Source organism: Colletes gigas, unplaced genomic scaffold, assembly GCF_013123115.1.
Source record: "Colletes gigas isolate AHSC1104 unplaced genomic scaffold, ASM1312311v1 Colletes_gigas_Sc00011, whole genome shotgun sequence".
Classification (NCBI taxonomy): Eukaryota; Metazoa; Arthropoda; class Insecta; order Hymenoptera; family Colletidae; genus Colletes; species Colletes gigas.
In genome coordinates this window covers 140,438-163,779 of record NW_025106640.1, presented here as the reverse complement: position 1 = coordinate 163,779, position 23,342 = coordinate 140,438, and the positions used below count along the sequence as shown (strand labels likewise).

The following is a 23,342-nucleotide window of genomic DNA, read 5'->3' as shown; positions in this document are numbered from 1 at the left end:
TGAGAACACAATCTAAAAAATTACTAAATGCAAATTGTCTTCAATCACGAACTGTACAAGTCTACAGAACATAAAATATCTCTCATTTAATACGACGAATAATATATATATATATATATATATATATATATACGAATCAGATGTTTCCTTTTTACAAATTAAAAATTATAAAATAAGATATATTTTCTCAAAATTGTTGTTATAGAAGAGTTACGTTCTCTTGTATGAAATGTCGTACTTTTTCCTTCACATTTACGGATAGATTATCATATTCTTTTAACAAGTACGTTAAAAGTACGTTTTTAAAAAAAACGTTTTCAACTAGATGTTGGTGCTTCTTGATCTTGATTTTTATCTTTCTTTTTCTTTTTTTTCTTTTCCTTAACTGGTGTTTCCTGTAAATAGAAATATTTTCGCTATAAGCGTGTTCACCGTCGAGATGCTCTCGCCAAAACAGTGTACATATAAATTGCGTGCGGAGAGTCATCTCATCAGCGATCGAATTTACATGTACAGTAGTGCCCACTTAAGTAAATAAACTATTACGTTTGTTGAGGTTACATTTATAATTCCTTATAATAATACTCCTAGCATCTTCGTGTATCTTACTCTGATGTACAATATCAGTGGTGACGGACAGCGGTTTTCGCGTGATACGTGCGGGCCATTAAAGTGTTAAGTTATTTTAGTTTGTGGTTACTTCTCAGAATTCAACGGAGATAAGTAAAGAAGACAAGTGCAAGTGAGATACAATAGCTGCCACACGAAACCATATAAACAATGTATCGATAACGACCGGCGTCAAGTTACGCTCGATGTTCGAAGCCGCTTAGCTTCCAAGAATTGATAGAGATAACCGCGAGCACTATTGTAACTTCTAAAAAAGCTGTTTTGACTCTCAAGACTATTTCCTTTGGCATTACTAGACTACCTTGTCCGTAAAAAACAAATGATGCCGGATAAAACATTTGAACTTGAATACAATGAGCTCAAGAAAATAAATAGAGCATTTAACATAACTGGAAATTATTGTCGCCCGTCGTAGCGAAAGGATTAAATATCATCTTACCTGAGTTTCGGTTTCCACTACCATTGAATTATCAGCTTCGGATTCAGTTGCCTCTTTCTTTTTCTTCTTCTTCTTCTCTTTTTTCTCCTTCTTTTTCTCTTTCGGTGATACTGTTTCTGGATCTTCAGGCTGTTCTTCTTTTATTGGAACATCTGTTTCAGATTGTGAAACAACAGTCTCTTGCCATTTACGCTTTTGTGCCGTAGCTGCAGCAACAGTACCATTTTCCTCGGTCTATTAAATAAACAAAACTCGAATAAATCAATTTTGTAACAACACTACGTCTATATAAATTAATAAAGACATTAATTAGAACATTTATGATGTACGTAAGATGGAAATTGAATGCCTACCTTTACTGTAACTGTAGAATAGTCTGCATAGCTCGTCAACCAATCGGCGGGTGTATTTTCATTCGGCTTTCCATATTTATCTAATTTTCCTTCAATTATCATGCGTTTTTTTACAGAAGCTTTTGGTCCCAAACCCCATTTCCTTGGATATGCATCTCTTTCCATGATTACTCTCTTTATTTTTGCAGCTATACCATGATCACAAGCTGTCATTGTAGGGGACGTCATTAAAGCTATACCTATAATAGTAAAAAGAAACTTGTAAGCACAATTATCCCAAATTACTTAGTTATTCTATAGAAATGAAAGTAAACTGAAAGCTGAAGAAATAGAATACTAATAAACGTTACAACGTCCGTCGCAGAAATACATTGTCATATATTAAGAGACCACACGATGTGCATTGATTTTGAGAAATGCAGCAGGTCACACACGAGCGTCGATTTGCCATAACGGCCATTGAAATCGACGTCCGTCGCAACGCACGTCGTTTTAACGCTCGTGTGCCCCCGGGCTTGAACTAATGCTATAATGTGTGGCAGTGCTATACTACTTTGAAAATTTATTTACCAAGTGCTATAGCTTCGCCTTTTGTAGTTACTATTACAATTTCCTGGTTCAGTTCTATACCATCATCATACATCAGAATACCTGGCAGCATAATTTTAGCCCCATAACAAATAGCATTTACCTATCAATATAATTATGTAGCATTGTAAAAGAATGTTTCTTCGTTTATAAAATTGTTTAAAAATATTATTAATACATACTGCACTATCTTTTACGATAATTCTCTTGTGTTTTACAAGAAGAGCTTCCAGAGGTTTAATTACTCTTCTTAAATACGATTCATCTCCATGATTTTCATACAACCATTGAGCATCAAGTATATCATGCATAGTAACCATTCCATCTTTCTCGGATTGCACGCCCGAACGATTTCTACGTAGCTCTTGCATTTGACAACCAGTGCCTAAGAAGAGACCGAGATGAACGCAAATAGTTCTAATGTAAGAGCCAGCCTCACAACTAACTCTAAACACTCCCATATTCCGTTCCTCGTCGTAGTCAAGGAACCAACTGTCATATACTGTTCTGACACGAAGTTGGCGCTTCACCGCAGATATAAGCGGAGGCCGTTGAAACAGAGCACCGCGTAATTTTTCCAATGCTTGATTTACCTATGTTGTTTCATTATTACGATTAGTATATCAACTTATGGTCAAACTAATCTCAGCTAAATGAACGTTACATTTACCTTTTGAATACTTTCAGGAGCAGAATGTAGTTTGAAGACTGCAACGTATTCTTTACCAGCAGTCTGTTGCGATTTAGCTAATCTAGTTGCTCTATCGATACATACTATTAAGCAACCAGATACCTTAGGATCTAAAGTACCAGAGTGTCCGGTCTTTTCTACTTTCAAAATTCTCTTTATCCATGCTACAACTTCGTGCGAGGATGGATTGCACGGTTTATCCAAATTAATACAACCAGATTTTACATATTCAGATAACGTACGATGCAATGGAGTCGAGCCACTGGTTAAAGGGGTGAAATGTTTTGTACGAGTAAGCATTTTATCAAAATTCTGAAATAATATTAAGCGTTTTCAATCATAATTACGAGAGAACATTATTTCCTTTGATCAAAAAATGCTATGTACCTTAAACAGAAGAGGCCAGTCTTTGTATTCAAGCTTTACAAGTTCACTGGAGGGTTCAAGCTGACACTTCATTGCCGCTTGTATTTCTCCAAGCGATTTCTTCTTACTCTTTTTCTTACTTTTATCTATTTAAAAAAATAATAAAAATTAACCTATGTATTCGTAACAATTTTAATCGTAGACATCGTAATTTCAAGACACAATAATCATGCACGCGCGTGGAAAATTAATTTTAATATAAGACAAATGCGGGAAATACGTACAATACATTGTACTTAAAGTAATATATTCAATCGGGATTTTTATTGCTCATAAAAACACGTGTTTACCGCTAGACATCTAACCAATATTTATAACAGTTGGTGACTATCTTTATCGGTTCTTATGCATGTAATAAGAATCCTGATCTGAATTAACGACTATAACATAACATCTAGCGTATTGAATAATATAAAACACAAATAAAATTAATAACAATTACCACTGTCAGCCATTTTTAAGCAGGTAGAAACAACACGTGTATCTTAACGAACCAATGCTACATCAAACACGCGGGAGCATAGCCTATGCGTCCTCCTACATGCAAGTCCATGAACAAAGTGAGGTATAGAATCTATACTATAGATCAGATATGATGTACGATATTTTAAACACATAGAAAATATCTTAAAAGTAAAACGGATTTTTCTATATATGAATATTCGAAGACTTCAATGATTCAAATACTTAGCGAATATAATTCGAATATTTTATGCACTAATCACATATCTAATAGTATTTAACTCTTGCCCGACTAGTTCATTTTTATTCAGTGTTGGCACACTGCATTACTTGAGATCACATGACCATAAATAACTATAAATCATATTCTTTAAGTCCACCGAGTTTTATTAATCTTTATTTTCATGTATAGTATTTTGTTAATAATATTCTATAAATCATTTCTATTTTAATCACGGGAAGTTAATGTATTTACAATTATCAGCCGTAAGGAGCTTCATTTTGCAGTCACTATATTTTCAGTTAAATATCTAGAAGCATTTCTCGTTTAATTTTTACCATTTCGAGTCAGACTAGCAATGCATATTCAAATATCTTTAAATATTAAATAAAATGCGATATAATAAATCTAGTAAACCAAATAATTAAGTTGTATACTGATAGTATAAAATGATTGTAATGGAATTTAATTTTTAACCAACATAAAGGTATATGATCGAAACCCTAGAAATACATCGATCACTTTCAAATTCGACTGCAGCTTCCCTCCAATTCCCAGAGTGTTGTTGTTTGTGTTTTAAATTCTGCGTTACAATTTCATACACTCGTCGAGTAAAAGGTGTAGCACGATTTATGCGGTTATTTAATTCTAATTTACTTAAGACATTTTATAAATCCCTGTGATGAATTGTAACCGTTTAATATCGATATTTCCCGTATTTACTGTAATGATTCTCTTGCATTCGGTATCGTGAACAGCACGCTTTCGTCTAGCGTTGATGCAAAGTAACAAGGGGTAGAATAAGTACGATAAATGTAAAAAATATTCCCATGCCGAGAATTACCGCAATATGTTCGTGGAAAACTTAGAAAGAAGTTTCTATCGTTCGATAAGGGACGACGTAAGTTACATTTTTAACTTTCTGCACACGAGAAGTTCTGATATGTTTATATAGGTTAAACAATATTACTTGTCATTTTTAAACAATTACACGATTTTACTTTTTATTTACCTTCAAATTATTGTTATATTTTTTAGTTCGTACGTAAGAAATTAATTGTAAAAATGATAAAATTTGAATAGAATAGAACAAATAATTGTTTATTACAGAGATGCCTACTACTTGTTAACTTTGATGTCGATGCCATTTGTGCCTGCAGAATTTTGCAACAGCTTTTTAAAAATGATAACATGATATATACTCTAGTACCTGTACAAGGTATACAGGATATGGTTCGTGCCTTTAATGAAAATTGCGAAGAGGTAACAAACATTTTATACACATACAAGTCAATACTTATGCACTAGAATTAATTATTAACTGTTGCAATTTGTTTAGATAAAAAATGTTATCTTGATAAATTGTGGCGGTACATTAGACTTAGTGGAATTGCTACAACCTGCAGAATCTGTGATATTTTATATTCTTGATAGTCATAGACCTTATGATTTATGTAACATATATTCGGAAAGTCAAGTACGTATACTTGGTAAAGCCGACGAAGATGAGGAGATTCCAGAATACAAGGAAGTTTTCAGAGATGATTCGGTAAACATTTCATATTTTTTATGAACATAAATATTGAAAAAAAAAAGATTACACTTTATAATCTTTAGTCTGACGAGGATGATACAGATGAAGAGTTAGAAAATGATGAATCTCAGACAAAAAGACGAAGATTAAACGAGGATGATATTATTAAAAAAGCAGAGCGAAGACAGTGGTCAGAAAACAGGGCAACTATTTTATTCAATTATACACAGTACAGCTACTATGGCAAATCGGTAAACATCGTATTAAAATGGATAACCGATACGCGAATTCCTAAATATGCGCGACATCGATTAAAAATTAAAAAATTTTTTTTGTTTCTTTACAGAGTGCAATGCTTGTTTTTGAAATGGCCTGGCACATGTCAAAAGACAATTTAGATATGGTTTGGTGGGCTATAGTTGGTTGTACCGAACAAGCCATTCTTAATAAGGTAGAATCGCGGTTGAGCGTTCTTGACGAAGGTGCTCTTCAATCTCACGTATCCCGATTAACGCACAAGCAAGGAGGCGAAGTCGATGCAGAGCAGCAACAACAGCAGAGTATAATCCGAATCACTTATGCTAAAGAGTATCCTTCATTCGTGAGAATATGTTTGTATATTCTCGTGTAACATGCCCAAAAGAGTTCTACAAAAGAAACTAATTATTTTCGGCGAATAAGTTAAGCTTACATTGCCGTGAAAATATTTTAAACAAAACATAAAATCCAAATTTTAGGTATAGTTGAAATATTATTTTGAGTAATGACAAGAGAGAAAAAAAAATAGTCTCGAAACTGTTCGTAACAAAATATGAAATATAATTCCTTAGAGACAAATTATAGCCTTACACTTGCATTGTATCGACATTGGACCGTGGAGGCTAGTTTAAGACACTCAGTACCAACCGCAGTGTCGCTAAAACTTTGGTCAATCAGAGGGGAACAACGATTGAAGGAACTTCTGGCAGAAATGGGTTTACCTCTGGAACAGTCGAGACAACGATTTTCCGCCATGGATCTTGTACTGCGGCAAGAATTTCGACAAATGGTTGAAAAGTTAGCGGGAAAATACAAAGTAGACACGATTATCGGGACAAGTTTTACCCTTCAGTATGGTTACAAGTTTAAATACTGTGCCTCGGACATAGTTTATTCTATGCTCGCCGTACTCGAATCTTCCGTAAGTTGATATTTATATGTATACTTTTGACGTTCAATTTTATGAACATGTTCGTGTTATTGTCTCAATTTTCTAGTCGAAAGAAAAGTTGCCGCAGCGTTGTTTTTTGGATGCTCTCGACTGTTTATCGCGGACGAAAAAAAATATTTTAGAAAGCGGCGTAGAGAAGGCAAAAATCATGCTTAGTAGTATTTTTAAGACTGCGCAAAGTATTTTACAAATGAAGCATATCAGAAGCGCTGGTTCGTTTCTTTACATAATCATCCCCGATGGAAGTGCTGACAATTATATATTCATGCATCCGCATCCATTGGTGATGCTAGCTCAATTTATTCTGAAGGCTTACGTAGATTCTTCGAAAAACAGACGAGCACCAGAATGGCCACTTGTAGTTTCTTCGATATGTAACCCGGATAATGGTACGTGTCTTATGGTTGGTATACCGCCAGCATGCGAAGATCAGCCACGAAGGTAATTCATAGTATTCGTGTAGTCGTGAAAATATGGAGCGATTCTCTCGCTGAAAGCCACAAAAACAGTGATAGAATTCCAGTGATAGAATCACCCTGTATTTTAATTTATATTTGATTTAGTTGCAATGATATTAATTAATTTACAGTCTATTTGGAAGAGCCTTCGAACAAGCGGCTAAAAACACAAATTGTAACATAGAAGCAGACTACTTTGATACAACAAGTAAGAACTGTTTAAGAGCTGAGAGTTTTGTCATTCTACCTTTAAGACGGCAAATTTTTTAATGGTAAGTTTTTTCTTTTTCCAGTAATAAGACTGAAAATCGAGGAAAGAGCAAAATTTTTGGATGCTTTGGCAGCTCTCCTAGCATAAAATAGTTTTTAGCGATTTATTTGACATGTAAAAATAAAATTTGCCCGCCTATTATTTATTTTATAGACAAAACAGTACAAACAATGACAGCAAATGTCTTTTTAAAAAAACACGACGATAGGATGAATCTAATGTACTTTATTTCCATGCGACATATGTTGTAACTCTTCGATAAACGCGAGTTGATAACGCCCGTTTTATTATTAATGACGCGTAGCTTTAATTATATTGTAGATATGTGTATAAAGTAGAATAATTGCGATGTATATTGCGAAATTTTCATTATCATGTGATGTAGCCCATCGAATTCCAGTTCTGTCGATAAAATTAATAAGAATCAAAAAAAAAAAAAAAAATGACGGAAAAAACGCATTTGGAGAATGAAATGTAAATCGGCAAATAAAAATTGATCGTTCGTAGACGTATAATGTTAAAGCGACACTAGATATAATTTTTATACGAAAACAATTATAAGTTTAAAATGAAACTTCAATAAACTCGTACAATTTTTCATATCTATTTATTTCTCGGTTTGCAAAAGTTAAGTTAATTTTAAGACATAAAATTTTACGAAGTCGACGATTATTTGCCTGTATGGGAAACAGGATTAAATAAACACTTAGTAACTCAAGATACGTTCGACGTGTTCATTTGGCGTTCGTTAAGTAATACATTATAATATATTACCGTATTCGTGTGCGTGCGTACACTTAAAAATACAATTCGCTCAAGTTTAACTTGACTATGATATATAATACATGTCTTTTGGTTACTTCCACAAAGGGGTGTACAGATACAATACAAGCGCAATTCTGCGCGGGATCCTTCCTACTCGAAGGAGCAATGGTATCACAGAGATAGGATTGAGAAGAGAGGATGGGGTTTCTTTATTCTGTGGTTGTATAATGACCACTTATAAAACCTAACTGCTCCTTCCTTCGCACGTATGGTTTTCAATAATTTGTATAAAATCATCCGCGATAATTCCAAAGTGTTCAAGTAGAAATGTGATCATTTTTGACTGTTTTGTGTACCGCGGCTATTTTGTTTATAGGCAATTTGTCGTTACGAAACCCATCGACGAATTGTTGTACAGAGTCCACAGTTATTTCGGCACCATCCTCCATCACGACATAAATTCCTCGCGGTATGTCGATCGCCGTTAAAAGGGGCACGGCGTCGTCCAAACCCACAAATTCGCGGAGGATATCCGACGTTTCACACTGCGATAAAAATAGATTGCTATAACTTCAATTAACTATATCTAAAACTCAAGAGATTCGTGGATCTATATTTATTAGGATTTTCTCGTCGTTCCGAGGTGTAGACCATTCTTGTAAATTTGCTTTACGTACTGGATTAATACTTACATCTAATGCTATATAAAACTGCAAAATATCATCTGGATCATCGTAATTTGGATCGTAGTCAGGTCTATCTTTTCTGTATGCCTGTGCAGCTGGCAATAATACGCTCTCTGCGAATTGAATCTCACAGTCTTCGCCTTCTGTCGATACATACCGTGATAAAAGAATATAACGCTTTTAAAAAATATTACATATACATATTAAAAAAAATGCTTTTAAGGGAACTTACCGACGAACAATATTATTGCCGGTGCGTCGTGCAATGAAGTAGCATATTTCTCTGTTAAAATATTCACCAAACAACTGGTCCAAGGAAAATTCTAAAAGTTCAATACATGTCTTTCAATACTCCTGCGTAAAATAAAAAAATAAATTGCATAATTTTTCAGAGCAAAAAAATGTTTTGAAAAAAATATGGTTAGTTTATTTTCAATGTTTCATCGTAAAACACATTATCGAGAATCAACTTGTGTTTCTTAAACTGCTCTGGAAGATCACGCAGCTTAATAAATCTCTCGTAGAAAGTTTTTGTTTACCAGTCCTTCAGGGTCCTCGATCAATTCCGCTCGACCGTCTAAAGTTATAATATTATCGCGGGGATCGAGTATCACTAAAGTGGGTATTGCTTGTACGTCGAGAGCTCTCGCCAATTTTCGTCGTCTTTCTTCCTGACTGAACGGTATCCTCAACCAAGGCATCGATTCAATATAAACGTTATAAGATTCCTCGCTCCTGGTGGCACAAAAATTTACATCTTCCTTAAATCTCATAAGTCGGGATTATTAGCTCTATTATTATTAGTATCGTCGGTGCTATTATTAGTTAAATTCTAATAATTTTACAGTTCGATTTTCTATTCTTTAACGAGCAAAATAACTGATCAAATACGACCTACCTATCAGAACTCACAAAGATCACCTCGAAGTTGTGGCCTCTTTCCCGAATTCGCTGATAGGTGTCCACGAGTTGTGGGGTAAATGCTTTGCAAGGTGGACACTAATATAAGCAACAGAAATACGTATTACCCCTTATTGTTTCTAATTTTATCACGTTATAGAAGTTATTACAATAAACGGAAAGTATATATAATTTACCCAATGCGCGCTAAAATAGACACCCTTAAAGCAATGGCGTAGCTCCTCGTGCAACATTGGTTCGTTGCTACCGCGAGCTCCGCATGGTAATAATGGCCCATCCTCGAGAGCTGCTTTTGGATGAGGCGGTTTCCAAGGGAATTCAGCTCCAGTAGAATCGCCAATGGTACGTTCTACGCCCCCCCTGGTTACCACCGAGCCGTTAGAACCGTCCAATAAAATTAATGTCGGCACACCAGCCTTTATCCGATACCTTCGAGTCAGCCTGGTCTGTAAAAAAGATACTTGATCGCCTGTAAGAGTATTTCAACATCGATCACAATGATCCTTGAAGATTCTTCATCAATATTCGACCGTGAATACTTTGCTTTGCATTGCAATACATTTACAATTAATAATCGTGACTTTCAATCATGGTGTTATCACAATTGCAAATCTTTAAACCGTTTAAAAACTATCTGATTGTCATGTAATTTTATCGTGGCAAATGTAATTAGATTACATTCTGAATTGGTAGAATGCAATCGGTGATGCGTATTTTACGTAGCAGACGTCCACTATTGTTTAGGTAAGTTTTTTCTCGTCGACCTTACGTCGAGTATCAGCGTCAGTTCGACGAAATAAGATACAGCAGTGACCACCATAGGTGTCAAGTTACATAAACTGACTACTGTTCGCAATATATTTCACACAACGGTTATAGTAATGGTACAGTTTAGTGTGTTACATACAGGGTGTTTGGCCATCTCCGAGAAAAGTTGTAATGGGAGATTCTAGAGGACAAAATAGGACGAAAATCAAGAATACCAATTCGTTGATGGAGGTTTCGTTAAAAAGTTATTAACGTCTAAAGTTCCGCCTGTACTGAATTTTTTTCTCGAAAATGCGCAGGATTTCGAGGGTATGTTTATTCACCAAAAATTATTGCAATTGACCCCCGGAACCAGAATTAATTTTTTCAGAATGATTTGAAATTTTTTAATTTCGCCGAAAAATTTAGGCACCTGTCGATTTTTCTTAAAAATTTGGTTTTGATTTTTAATAAATTTGTTTGACGTTGTATGAAAATGTTGTTTAATACTTTTTTGTAGGTATCCATGGGCTCTACATCAGAAAAAAATTTTAATGAAATATATTCACTATTGTAGGAGTTATGGCTCCTTAAAAATTGGTCCATCTTTATGAGGCTTTTGTCAGTTTTCGGGGTGAAGGAGCAACTTTTTGAATATTCTTAGAATTTCTGCATTATTTTCACCGAAATACACGTTGTTTGCACTTTGAAATATTAAAATTGTTCAATCCGTTCAGGAGTTATGGTGTTTCAAAGATTTGCATGAAATTTCGGGGAACCATTTCAGGTCTCAGATTATATTTTCGGTAAGGAATTTATTTCTCGAAAGTGAGTAGGATTTCGGGGGTATGTCCATTGACCAAAAATGATGGTAATTGACCCTCGCAACCAAAAATAATTTTTCCAGAACGATTTGACACTTTTTAATTTTGCCGAAAAATTTCGCACCTTCTCGAATTTTTTTCTCGAAAGTGCGTAGGATTTCGGGGATATGTGTATTCACCAAAAATGATTGTAATTGAGTCCCTCAGCCAAAAATAATTTTTTCAGAATGATTTGAAATTTTTTAATTTCGTCAAAAAAATTCACGTTCTCGAATTTTTTTCTAGAAAATGGGTAGGATTTTGAGAATATGTCTAATCACCAAAAATGATGGTAATTGACCCCCGCAACCGAAAATAATTTTTCCAGAACGATTTGAATCTTTTTAATTTCGCCGAAAAATTTCGCACCTTCTTGAATTTTTTTCTAGAAAGTGTGTAGGATTTCGGGGATATGTGTATTCACCAAAAATGATGGTAATTGACCTCTGCAACCAAAAATAATTTTTCCAGAACGAATTGAAATTTTGCAATTTAATTTTTTAATAACTTTTTAACGAAGTCTCAGTCAAATTATATTCTTGATTTTCTTTTCATTTTGGCCTCCAGAATCTCCCATTAAAATTTGTTCCCAGGGATGGCCGAACACCCTGTATAATGTGAAATTCAAAATGGAAGATCGAAGTAATGGGAACAAATGTTTTTAAAAGATATTGGAAGAAAATTGCAATATTCGACGATTGGTACTTCGAATTAATAACAGCGATTCTTCACGATTTTATAAAATTTCATTTTTTGGACACGAAAATGACTGTCTGAATTCAGCTCGCGCGTCGTGCGAGTATTGACTGTAAGAGAAGGAGAAAAATAATCGAAACCCATCAATTTCAGGAAGCGTGAGCGGAATACGAGCGATAAACGAGTGCGCCTGTATGTGCACCGTAAATAATTCGAAACACGTAGCGCGGTTCTGTTTCTTCAGTTATCCTTCCCGCGCTACAAAATTCAACCACGGCAAAAAGGGCGCAACGAGTGTCTACAGGGGAGCGTAATGTCTGCTGACAATGAGTACTATCCCTTCTGCCCAGCTGCATGATTACAGCGGCACAAGAGGCGAAAGAAGGGAAGGGCTCGAGTGTGATATTAGAAACTGGTGGAAAGGTTCTCGCCGCCGGTAAAGATAAGGAAGGATAGACACGCACGAAAATACTACAGAGGGTAACCAGACGCGGGTAAATTTCTGTTTCTTCGTAGATAAGCAATCAACCCCTTTCAACGCCCATGTTTGAACGGAGGAAACTATTACCGACTTTCAGGAACGGCCAAGAAAATGTCTCTCTTTCGGCAAGATGATCGAGAATGGAGTCTTGCCGATAATAGGACCGACGTCTCTTCTAACAGGCTGCACCGGTTACAGCGGCGACGGCCGTGGAAACAGACAACGACGATAGGAAAGCGAGAGAAGCTTCTGTTCCGTTAAAGATAATGGAGACCGACCCAACGAGACTACGAGCCCCGTGGAATTTCTTTTCAGTTTGTTGAACTGTTTCTTTCGGCTCTGAAGAGAAATCAATGATAAACTCTTCGCAATGTTTCTTTGTTTCGGGCTTATCTGAAACTAGCCTTTGTAACGCGGATCTTGTTCCTCCATTTCAATACAAAATATGAATATTTGTAACGTGACAAAATTAATTGTATAGATTTTTATTTGCTTTTCAGGCTCGTAATTATTTATGGATTCGCGAGATAACATTTTTATAGTAATACGTAGCGTTAAATGGATATGTTGCGAGAGTAGAGAATGATTTTGAAGAAAATATGCGAGTCCTGCAAGCAATATAATCCGTGCGTTAGCGGTTGTACGCTAGGCCTGTGCGTGACTGAGGGTCACATGTGGCAAGCAATAATTAAACTCGTGAACCGTGCGTTATTTTTTTCCAATTTAATACTTGCATGTTGCATAAAACTGTACGCATAAGCGTAGCATTAAAAGATTTCATTGAAATTCAAATACGCAAAGAATTTAGGAACGCCAAATAAATAGCTTCAAATTTGGTCTTTGTGCATATTCCATTTTCATTTTAAAAAATTCACTTTGTTCTGTACGCATTGTTCTATGTTGTTAGAAATAAATTCAAGGTGTAAAAAAACTTCAGAGAAAAAGTATACATTTAATAATTTAAGTGCAGTTAAATTATTTAATTCACTGATGCTTTCAGAGACAAAGACAAATCTTTTGATGCATCTATTTAATATTTATAACCTGTTTTATTTACAGTAAAATTTTTGTGATCATTGATTATACCAGATTACAAATAATTGTGGTATAATTTTTTATACTACCAACTTTTACAGAAGACCGTAGGAAATGTTCCTTTTACGTGACAATGATCGAGTACAACGTTCGCTAACATTGATTAACTGGACAACCTATAATTACGAAAGCATAAAGGCAAGGAGTAAATTGAACCACAATGGTAGTCGTTCATTACTCTTCAAGCATACTGCAAAAATGTACTATTCTAATAGATAATTATCCTAACGAGTATTCGTATGCTAATGCAATTACTTCATTGTATGCTCGTGGAAACAGAAACAGAGATAACAATTAGCTACTGAAACTCGGTAGGTTTTGCAAAATCCAAGCTTACACAAAAGCAAAAAGGTTCGACTGCTATCGGGCACCCATCAACTCTCCTATCAACCTGTGAAGGTCTGAGAATTTTGCTGAACCTTTGTGTCAAACACCTTTTAGGGGAGTCCTTATCTTTGCAATTTTAGTTAGTGAAAAATTGTAAATTCTTATAAGCTATTTAATTTATCTATAAATAAATTCTGTATCTTATGTTATATCTTGAAAAACCGGTGTAAAAATTTTAATGGGGGATTCTAGAGGCCAAAATAAGACGAAAATCAAGAATACCAATTTGTTGATGGAGGCTTTGTTAAAAAGTTATTAACGTTTAAAGTTCTGCCCGTACTGAATTTTTTTCATGAAAATGCGCAGAATTTCGGGGGTATGCCTATTCACCAAAAATTATTGTAATTGACCCCCGCAACCGAAAATAATTTTTCCAGAACGATTTGGAATTTTTTTTTCCGTCGAAAAATTTCACACCTTCTCGAATTTTTTTCTAGAAAGTGGGTAGGATTTCGGGGGTATGTCTATTCACCAAAAATGATTGTAATTGACCCCCGCAAACGAAAATAATTTTTCCAGAACGATTTGAAATTTTTTAATTTAATTGTTAATAACTTTTTAACGAAGCCTCCAATGTTGAACTTAAATAAATTAAAAATCTAAACTCTTTAAATCCATTTACAATGATTTATCAAAAGGCGTGTAGAAGAAGCTATAAGTAACAATGACGAAAACTTTAACTTTTAAACGACCACACGAGGTCTATTAGGAAGTCTACCTCCATTATTTTGTTAATAACTCACAAACTTAAATGAATTTATGCTTGTCATTTTAGGTAATCCTCTGGTTCAACCGTTTTAATCCTATGCCATGGTTACATGTTTCTAACTCATCTTAAATTAACTGAAATTAAACAATTTAGACCTGGTGTTGGTTAAAAATCCCAAGTTGGCGCTTTAGGTATTTAACTCATTATATTCTACTTATATCATGTTTTTCAAGGGGATGCAAACCTCAAGAGAGGGGGACGCAAAAAGAATATTTTTAATGTAGAAAGATGCGAATAAATAAATCATTTGTTATTATGCTTTTATAGATAAACGATACATGTTCGCCCTGGACGTCTGTTTCAAGTTTTAATTCCCTATTTTTCCATCAACTGAAATCAGGATGGGCAAAATTCTCTACCGATGCGCCGCTGCTGAATACAAAGAGGGTGAACGCCAGAATAAGGCAAGAAGGGTCTCCTCTAGGTACCGAATGTGCGACGTCGTACGTTATCGCGACCCTCCACGGGGAGGCATTACCTCGTCCCTTCGTATATTTCCTACGGCGTTTTCTCGTTCGTTCCTACAGCAATTTCTCGAATACTGATGCATTCCGTCAAAAATGCGAAAATTGCACCTTTTTCTTTACCACTCGAATACGTTCTACGCGAGCATATTCGAATATAAAATAAACCAAAGCTTTGATTAAAAATTAGACTAGTTTTTATATATTTTTCACGACTCTCACTCTAAGGAAATTAGCTTATCAACGATCATACTATAATCACGCAACTGAGAATTATTTTTTTAGTCGCCTATCGCCTCAGGTTTCATATAGAAGTAACTTCAACGAGTTTTACACGAAAACCATTATTCATCATACTCTTTCAGTTTGTATAATTAATTCTCTTCAATTTTTATTAAAAATTCTAAATCATTGAGGGTGATGCCATAGTTATGCACCGCGCTGTACCTATAAAATATTCTGATATTAAATTCCTCGAATAGCTGTAGCCTTACTATAGATCATACTTTTACGTCAATTATAAAAATTTCATATTTATATATTAGATAATAGGAACAACATTAGCAAGACAAATGTGATGGACGATTTTCAGTGTGAGTCACTGTACGTTCGTTTGCCGTCTCCGTCTCGAGCGGTCGATAACGCGTAACGTCCTCCCTTGGCGTTGCTGCCGCTCGCTCGACGGTGCTATCGTTATTTCCCCCGGTGGTCTGTATGTCCCCTACCACGGCACCTCCAACGCTCCTGCTTGCTACCTCCTCCCCCTCACCCCTCCCCCCGGCCGTATCGTCCATGCTCACCATCGTCCGCTTACCCTCGTCGATTCTCTCCCTCCCTCCAGAGAATTTGTATCAGTACGAAAAATTCCAGTGTAATATCACTATTTTGTGATCCTATCGCGATTACACGTGTGCGAAATTCCGGTTCGTGCAACGGTAGCCGAATACTCGATATCCGAACGGATTAAACGTTACGCTCATTGAATCGTCGAACAGGGTACTTCGACGAGATCGGTTTGGTCGTCCGAGCCTTTCGATACTGGCATTATCGAGGTAGTTGACACCGCGGCGTTTAATAAGCGTATCGAGTATTCGAATCGAGAAAAAAAATTATCGCGTAAACGATGGCGTACGAAATACGCGCCATTAAACGTCCACTGCAGCTCTGCGAATGCTCGCGTACGTTAAAAGCAGCTAAATTAGCTTGTTTTTGTTACCCCATATCCTATAACAAAAGTCATAATATTTGATATTGCGCGTGTTATTTAAACCATTTATAAACCTGATACGTTTGGTGCAACCGTTACCGTTGTTCAGCGCAACATAGTCGAATTACACAGTCAGTGCGGCGCTATTGTAGTCCGTGTATTAGAAATGAATACGGTGTAAGGTAGTCGTTGTTGTTTCATACCCATTTCATTTATATTTATCTAGATTCGAGGTATATCATTGTTCGGTATCCATTTCGTTCCGAGTAATATCGGTTATAATATGGGCGTAGGATAAGATTTTACGCTCGGGGTAAGATAATTTGAAAAGTGATGTCTTTCAGTTTCCATTTTCTACCAGACACTCCCGCCGTTTGGTCTCTCTTGCCAAGGGGAACCCCTTGCCGTACCGTGACATCGGGTAGAAGACAAGCGATGGAGGGGAAGGGATGAGATCACTGTTGACTCGTTCGCGCGCGTTCAATCGCCTCCTTCGTGAACGACAGAGGTGCGCAACGCGTGCTTTGTCGCCGTGTACCCTGCAGAGATGAGCAAACTTCGAAAAATAGAAAATGAATAAGCTCAAATGATAGACCAGACACGTAGTTATTCGCTCAACACAAGCTTCAAATTTTTGTTTGTATTCAACGAGCAAACAGAATAAAGAGTAGTTTACCTCTTATTCGTTATTCGAGATTTTCGTCTATAGATAACAATGTGTTCATGATACATCAGTATTCACACTACCACAATTTTTATATAACGCAATACTTATGATAAATGCTATAAAGTTTGTCATAAATTCTGTATATTATTAATCGATATTGTGTAAGGTTGAATATCATTCCTTTCGGTATTTAAAGTTGCGCACCCCTGATATATACAGATATCGCGGCCTCCCGACGTCTTTCGTCCAACAGAGAAGACTGACGAGACCACTGTGTTTCTATTGGTCAACCCCAACAGCGTCTTAAGCTACCGCGCTTTCAATTGCTCACCAACGAAACACGTTTCTTATTCGCGATTCGAGACTGTCGTGGGACACAGAAGGACTCGTTGCATTCCAGCGAGGATCGATTTTATGAAGGTTACGAGTGACTATCCATAAGCATTTTAAACACTTGTTTCCTGTTAAAAATGTATGCGAGGAAGAATAACATCGCGTACTTGTGACTAGAATAGCAATTGAGCTTTCAGTTTATTTCTGAAAACAAACGAGCAAGTCTAGTTGGATGGTCGATGCGTCTTTGCGTCAGACATCTTTGCATAATATATCATTGCTAATGGACCAAGAAGCGGATGTAATTGCTCTAAGGCAGATATGTCCAATTTATTTTTGTTCGAGGGCCAATGTTATCAGACAATCGGTATTAATATCTTCTTTTCAATATTTGCAAAGAGGTTCATCTTTTCTTGGTTATACTCTATCCCCTGTCTACAAACTTCTCGCTGACAATATGAAAGAATTTCTTGCAATATCTTGTCGTGGTGGACAGTACACCAAAGCTGTAGTTAGCCAGCCTTTCCGGTTTTTTACTTCGGCTACTGTTGCCTGCGAGTCGTCTTCTTCATACTTTCTCATTTCGTGGTGTGTTATCTTTTGTCCGATGAGCATTGCTGCCTCTTCGCGAGCATTATAAAAAGATAAAGTCAACAAAAAGTGGGCACACAATTGGAATGCTTCCTTACAAACTGAAAAATAAAAGAATTAAAAAGCAGTAACTATTTACGGTACGAGAAAAGACGAATATTACCGTAAGATGGAATAATTTGAAGGAACGAATCATAGAGATAGAAGATATCGCGGAAACATCCGCACTTACAAGATAAACGACGCAAAACATTTAATTTTTTTCGCGCAACTTTCCTAACCACTTTCGTCCGTACGCGATACCGTCGCGGATGCGCGGCGTCAAAGCATCCGGAGAGGGTTTCGCGCGAGTTTTCGAGTCATAGGTACTGGAATACATTTATTCGGGCGATTCTCACGTGCTCTCACTTTTCCTTTGACCACTGCCGAGTAGGTCGTGTGTGATCTACGCTACACGATACGCCGGCTAAAAAGCAGCCTGAAACAGGAGGCGAATAGGAGGAAGGAGCGATACATAGCGCCGCGTACGGGCCACTCTCTGTACGAACTACCTCAAAGTCCATCTAGATTCCAACGTTTCTCTCATTCCTTTTTTCTTCTTTACCGTTTCAGTCGTATTTCGTGGGAAGGGACCCCTGGCATCGCACCGATTCGTTCTCTCCTTCTAACCGGCCCGCGTACGAACGTAAATATATTTTCTCTCTTTCTATCCGTGTTCTCGCTACCTACCCAGTCGCTTTCTTGATCTCGCCGGCCGAATGAGAAAGCTATTTGCAGAAGATATGGGTCGGCCACCCCGGAATGGAAAGGCTGCTCTCCGGGCTTGACTCTTTTTCTCGGCGCTACCCCGTCGAAGCAAAGGCGTGCACCTTTATGAAACGGTTTACGTCGTGCAAACGATGAGCAGCCTTGGCTCTATTACGCCATTCAACTCTGCGGACATCCTAGCGCCGCTCGGGTTCGCTTTATACAGCTAATCATTCAGTTTTGTCCAACAAACTGGGCAGCCCTCGCAGAAACGGAAAAATGCAACATGCCAACTGGCTACTTCAGAGATATACCTAACCGTGTACGATATACGTGTAAAGTTAGAACCTCATTTTTAATAAAATGACCACCTGAACAACAACGTTTAATATAGATTTGTGTACAAACGATAAGAATTCTTGTTTTAATATTTACCTTGTGGTGCTGCTTTGCTGTGGGTAGGAACTCGGAGAAAATTCATCGGAGGACAGAAAAAGGAAAGAAGGAGGCGTTATTTTGTCCGGGCCTGTAAGTGGGACTTAACAGCAAGGCTTTCCAGCAGGCCCTGCCTTAGACGACTGGGAAAAATTGTAATGGGAGATTTTGGAGACCAAAATAAGACGAAAATCAAGAATATCAATTTCTTGACTGAGGCTTCGTTAAAAAGTTATTAAAAAATTTCGAATCATTCTGAAAAAATTATGTTTGGGTGCGTGGCTTAATTACAATCGTTTTTGGTGAATACACATACCCCCGAAATCCTACCCACTTTCGAGAAAAAAATTCAGGTAGGTGCTGAAATTTTTTGGCGAAAAAAAATTTGTCAAATCATTCGAAAAAAATTATTTTCGGTTGCAGGGCTCGATTACAATAATTTTTGGCCATTACACATACCCCCGAAATCCTACGCATTTTCAAGAAAAAAATTCGAGAAGATGCCTAAATTTTTCGACGAAGAAGAAAAATTTCAAATCGTTCTGGAAAAATTGTGTTCGGTTGCGGGAGTCAATTACAATCATTTTTGGTGAATAGACATACCCCCGAAATCTTGCACATTTTCGGGAAAAAAATTCAGTACAGGTAGAACTTTAAACGTTAATAACTTGTTAACCAAGCCTCCATCAACAAATTGGTATTCATGATTTTCGTCCTATTTTGACCTCAAGAATCTCCCATTAAAATTTTTCTCAGGGGTGGCCGAACACCCTGTATAGCAACCGAGGGGTTGGTCGAGCGCTTGTGAGAGCGCAACCCCTCTGGTGGCGAGCATGGGAGGCGACGCCACAACCTTATCGTGCAAGCAGTAGTTATTGTTTAATTTTTCAGACACCTTCGTTGAACAAAAATCCAGTAATAAAAAACAAATTGTATTTTTTTTCTACTCTAAATACTGTAATGTTAAAATATACTTCAAAGGATCACATTTTTTTGACAATATTACTAAATGACTCGTTCCTAAATTCTGGAATAAATTTTTTCAGATTATAACATGATATAGTTTCCCGGTAGTCAGTTAAATATTTCACAACAGAAAGGGAAACAAAGAATTCGTTGAGATAGAGTTCTTTCGCCCTTTCGGTGTCCATTATCTTGGAAACGTGCACCAGTCTCAGGTTTCTTTGTTTACGCTGAATACCGGCTAAAAAAATACCGTAAGACCGAAAAGCGGAGAATATTCGACCATTTCTTTTTCGCAAATGTTACATACACCAAAGTTGCTCTTGTCATTGTTAAATGAATAGAACAGTGTACAAAGAGCTTACGATTTCAAGGGGATGATACCCGATGTGGATCGGGTAGATAGGCGGAATAACGAGCAAGGAAGAATCACGAGGCTACTTGACGCTAATTGCGCAGGACGCTTATCGTTGCATTTACTCATGGATCAGACTATTGAGTATATGTATATGCATCACAAACACCAACTTCTCGAGTGGCTTGACTAATGATCGTGGAAAAAAGAAAGGGAATAACGACCTCCGATGGTCTCTTGCATTTATATACCAGTAATGTGTATATCTACAACAAATACTAAGAACATTCGTCTTACATACAAATTTTGAGGCGGTATTACATTCAAACTTAAGATTACTGTTTGGTAACTCGATATAGAATCCACGCGTACTTTTTTTTTATACGTTAGTTGCAACGCCACAACCTCATTAATTCGCATAAAGAGTGCCTCGAACTTCCGAGACAAGAGATACCGTAAGAGTTATCGAGGTGCGTGGGCGATGAAGAGATCAATGTACGAAACTGTTATATTTTCAGCTTTGATCGTTAAAAAAATTAAATTACAGTCTACGATCGAGATTATTTAGCGATCTATATTAAAACAAAAATAACAGAACGATGTTTTGGAAATATGATTTTGTTCTATCTCTGTACATACGGAAAAAAACAACAAAATTTAAAACTTCTAGTAGGATTGCATCGTTTTCTAGTTTCGAGGTTGTAAAATAGAAGAAAAATTAGAATATCCGATGAAAATTTAATCAGAATCAGGTTAGAATAGCGGGATCAAAAACGTCGAAAAGTGAATGTTACGTGGAAATATCAGGGATGATTTTTAGTTAGAGAAAGTCGACTCTGCCTGGTGTGTTGGCGCAAATAAAATCGGACCCTAAATAGCACGTCTGGCGAGGGGTTAAAACACCCGTTGGAAATAAAAAAGGCGCTGCACGCGCGGTCGTTCTGCATAACGACACGCGTGCCCCCTCTGTGTACATGTACAACACTATGACAGACGTGTGTACAAATTTCAAATGATACACCCGCTTCAATTGATCATACCGTCCGACCGTAAAATTCCCGCAGCCAGCAAAGATTACGAACGATCTTGAAACGTCAGCGTTCTGGGAATATTGAAACACGGGCAGCCATTGAAACGGATACTATGAACGGGTTTTAAAATTCGTCGAAAAGTTTCAAGAACTTACAAATTATCTGAATGACCCCTGCCGTCGGAGGGCCATTATTCGGTTTAAAAACCGAGTCTAATTATTTAATTGAATTTAATTGGGGTTCGTGCATTTCTGCAGATTGAACGATAAAGAGTCGGTGACATCAACTTGGAACAGAAACAAGAGATAAAAAAATTTCAAGCATCATTGTTCGCAATTACACCAATGCACTATCGTGCATTGTAAAAAGTTTTCAACCGGAACGATCGAGACGTTTCCAGAGGAGTGTCAAACTACATTGTTTTTTTAAATTTTTTGATTTAAATTCTCGCAACAGCCGTAATTATAATTATTCTGCAATTACAATTAAAGTAATCGATTATGCCGCAAATCTATTATAAACATACATAAATGCAATTTTTTATGAATATACTTTACAAATACTGCATCTTTGTTACGTCTTATTAGTATATGATAGTTCACCGTATAGCGTGTAATTGTTTGAAATTGGTTATAGCCAAAAAGATATAAACACATTGGTTAGACTCTATCAAAATAGAACTCATCATAAAATATGTTAAAAAGAAAATTTATGAAAGAATGATAAAATTAAAGAACTTATTTATAGTTCTCATCATACTATCCAGACATCCGCAGCCAGATACTTGATCGGTAGACAAAGTATTCGAATATATAATTATTCGCCTTATGTTTGTCGAATATTTAAACTGCTAAAGCATTTGAATGCAGAAACAAATTCGACAAGAAGTCTTGGACTTATTACAAACTTACGAAAACATAGAGTTACGCGTTTTACCTTTCTTTCGTAGTCTACGTTCGGCACAGCCAGCCAGGGCAACTCGGAAACGTGTGCACGAAAACTTTCTTCGAAGTCGAGTACATCGGCTACGTTACTCCAGAGAACCACGTGCACAACCTCGAATTTTTTTCTCCTTTCTCTGTCAGGATTTTCCGCGTCCCGGTCGTTCTCCGTGTGCACCGAGTTGACGTTCGTATATAGTTCGAGCAGCTGACGCGTGAAGTCATCGCAGGTAGCACCGGGATTAATGAAACTAAAATACACACCGATCACCTCGCAAGTCGGCCGGCCGTTATCATCGACGAGCGAACCACTTGCATCGCACGGCTTCGTGTCCTGTTGATTAACCTGACTGCACCGCGACAGTTGTTTACCGAACAGTCTGTGTTGCCAACTGACCGGTTTCGCGGTGGCCGCAGGTGACTTTTTCGTTACGTTTCCCGAGGTGGATGATGCCTGCTCGCTGTAGCACGCGGCCATCGCGCGTAACAATTAGCCCGCTTCATTCACCGGCAACACGCACCGACGAACCTCACGTTTCTACACTGGCTAAACTCGAACTTCTCGCTGCTTCTTGCCGTCAACGCCGACTGATTCACGTTTCGCTGACTCGCAGCCCGCGACCAATCGCGAACGATTCGATCCGAACAGACCCGAGCAAACCCGAGTCGCGCCGATGAATGCGCGCTCTTTCTCCGTGCAAATCATTGGAACTATAGTACTATGCGTTGCTAGTAAGTTGGCAATCAGGATGGCATAGAGGGAAAAAGAACAAGTCGCTACAATCTCGATTAACCCGCGATCGTCTAAGCCAATAACGGAAAAGTGTATGGCCCCATCTCTGTGGTTATGCCTATTTTACTACACCAATCAAACCCCTATTTCTTCCTACTGCTAAGTAGAGCACTAATATGTTCC

At 37.1% G+C, this 23,342-nt stretch overlaps 3 protein-coding genes across 3 annotated transcripts; 1 reads left to right on the top strand and 2 right to left on the bottom strand.

Moving 5' to 3' along the window:
* Positions 1–306: 306 nt before the first annotated feature.
* Positions 307–3,657, bottom strand: LOC122398095 (H/ACA ribonucleoprotein complex subunit 4). Its single transcript, XM_043397686.1, has 8 exons — positions 3,570–3,657; positions 3,089–3,213; positions 2,681–3,013; positions 2,193–2,603; positions 1,993–2,113; positions 1,423–1,661; positions 1,070–1,303; positions 307–395 (listed from the first exon to the last, which is right to left on the bottom strand). Exons 1-8 carry the CDS (start codon positions 3,580–3,582, stop codon positions 318–320), a joined length of 1,554 nt encoding a protein of 517 aa, XP_043253621.1. The 5' UTR covers positions 3,583–3,657; the 3' UTR covers positions 307–317.
* Positions 3,658–4,408: 751 nt separating this feature from the next.
* Positions 4,409–7,760, top strand: LOC122398094 (cell division control protein 45 homolog). Its single transcript, XM_043397685.1, has 9 exons — positions 4,409–4,710; positions 4,920–5,072; positions 5,149–5,358; positions 5,427–5,594; positions 5,690–5,931; positions 6,187–6,523; positions 6,600–6,994; positions 7,143–7,219; positions 7,305–7,760. Exons 1-9 carry the CDS (start codon positions 4,660–4,662, stop codon positions 7,367–7,369), a joined length of 1,698 nt encoding a protein of 565 aa, XP_043253620.1. The 5' UTR covers positions 4,409–4,659; the 3' UTR covers positions 7,370–7,760.
* Positions 7,761–7,903: 143 nt separating this feature from the next.
* Positions 7,904–23,000, bottom strand: LOC122398160 (nucleoredoxin-like). Its single transcript, XM_043397824.1, has 7 exons — positions 22,422–23,000; positions 9,831–10,100; positions 9,632–9,732; positions 9,273–9,468; positions 8,966–9,056; positions 8,740–8,876; positions 7,904–8,592 (listed from the first exon to the last, which is right to left on the bottom strand). The coding sequence occupies exons 1-7, from the start codon at positions 22,902–22,904 to the stop codon at positions 8,365–8,367; spliced, it is 1,506 nt and encodes a 501-aa protein (XP_043253759.1). The 5' UTR covers positions 22,905–23,000; the 3' UTR covers positions 7,904–8,364.
* Between the last annotated feature and the right edge of the window lie 342 nt (positions 23,001–23,342).

Bases quoted from the DNA above. Each gene is read 5' to 3' on its own strand.
- LOC122398094 (XM_043397685.1), top strand. From the start codon at position 4,660: ATGTTCGTGGAAAACTTAGAAAGAAGTTTCTATCGTTCGATAAGGGAC. The intron at 5,073-5,148 runs GTAACAAACATT...CAATTTGTTTAG, and splicing joins TTAATGAAAATTGCGAAGAG to ATAAAAAATGTTATCTTGAT. The intron at 5,932-6,186 runs GTATCCTTCATT...GACAAATTATAG, and splicing joins CGAATCACTTATGCTAAAGA to CCTTACACTTGCATTGTATC.
- LOC122398095 (XM_043397686.1), bottom strand. The intron at 2,114-2,192 runs GTATGTATTAAT...TTATATTGATAG, and splicing joins TTATCGTAAAAGATAGTGCA to GTAAATGCTATTTGTTATGG. The intron at 1,662-1,992 runs GTAAATAAATTT...TTACTATTATAG, and splicing joins AGGCGAAGCTATAGCACTTG to GTATAGCTTTAATGACGTCC.
- LOC122398160 (XM_043397824.1), bottom strand. From the start codon at position 22,904: ATGGCCGCGTGCTACAGCGAGCAGGCATCATCCACCTCGGGAAACGTA. The intron at 9,057-9,272 runs GTAAACAAAAAC...TTGAACTTTTAG, and splicing joins TCGAGGACCCTGAAGGACTG to AATTTTCCTTGGACCAGTTG. The intron at 8,877-8,965 runs GTAAGTTCCCTT...ATGTATCGACAG, and splicing joins GGCAATAATATTGTTCGTCG to AAGGCGAAGACTGTGAGATT.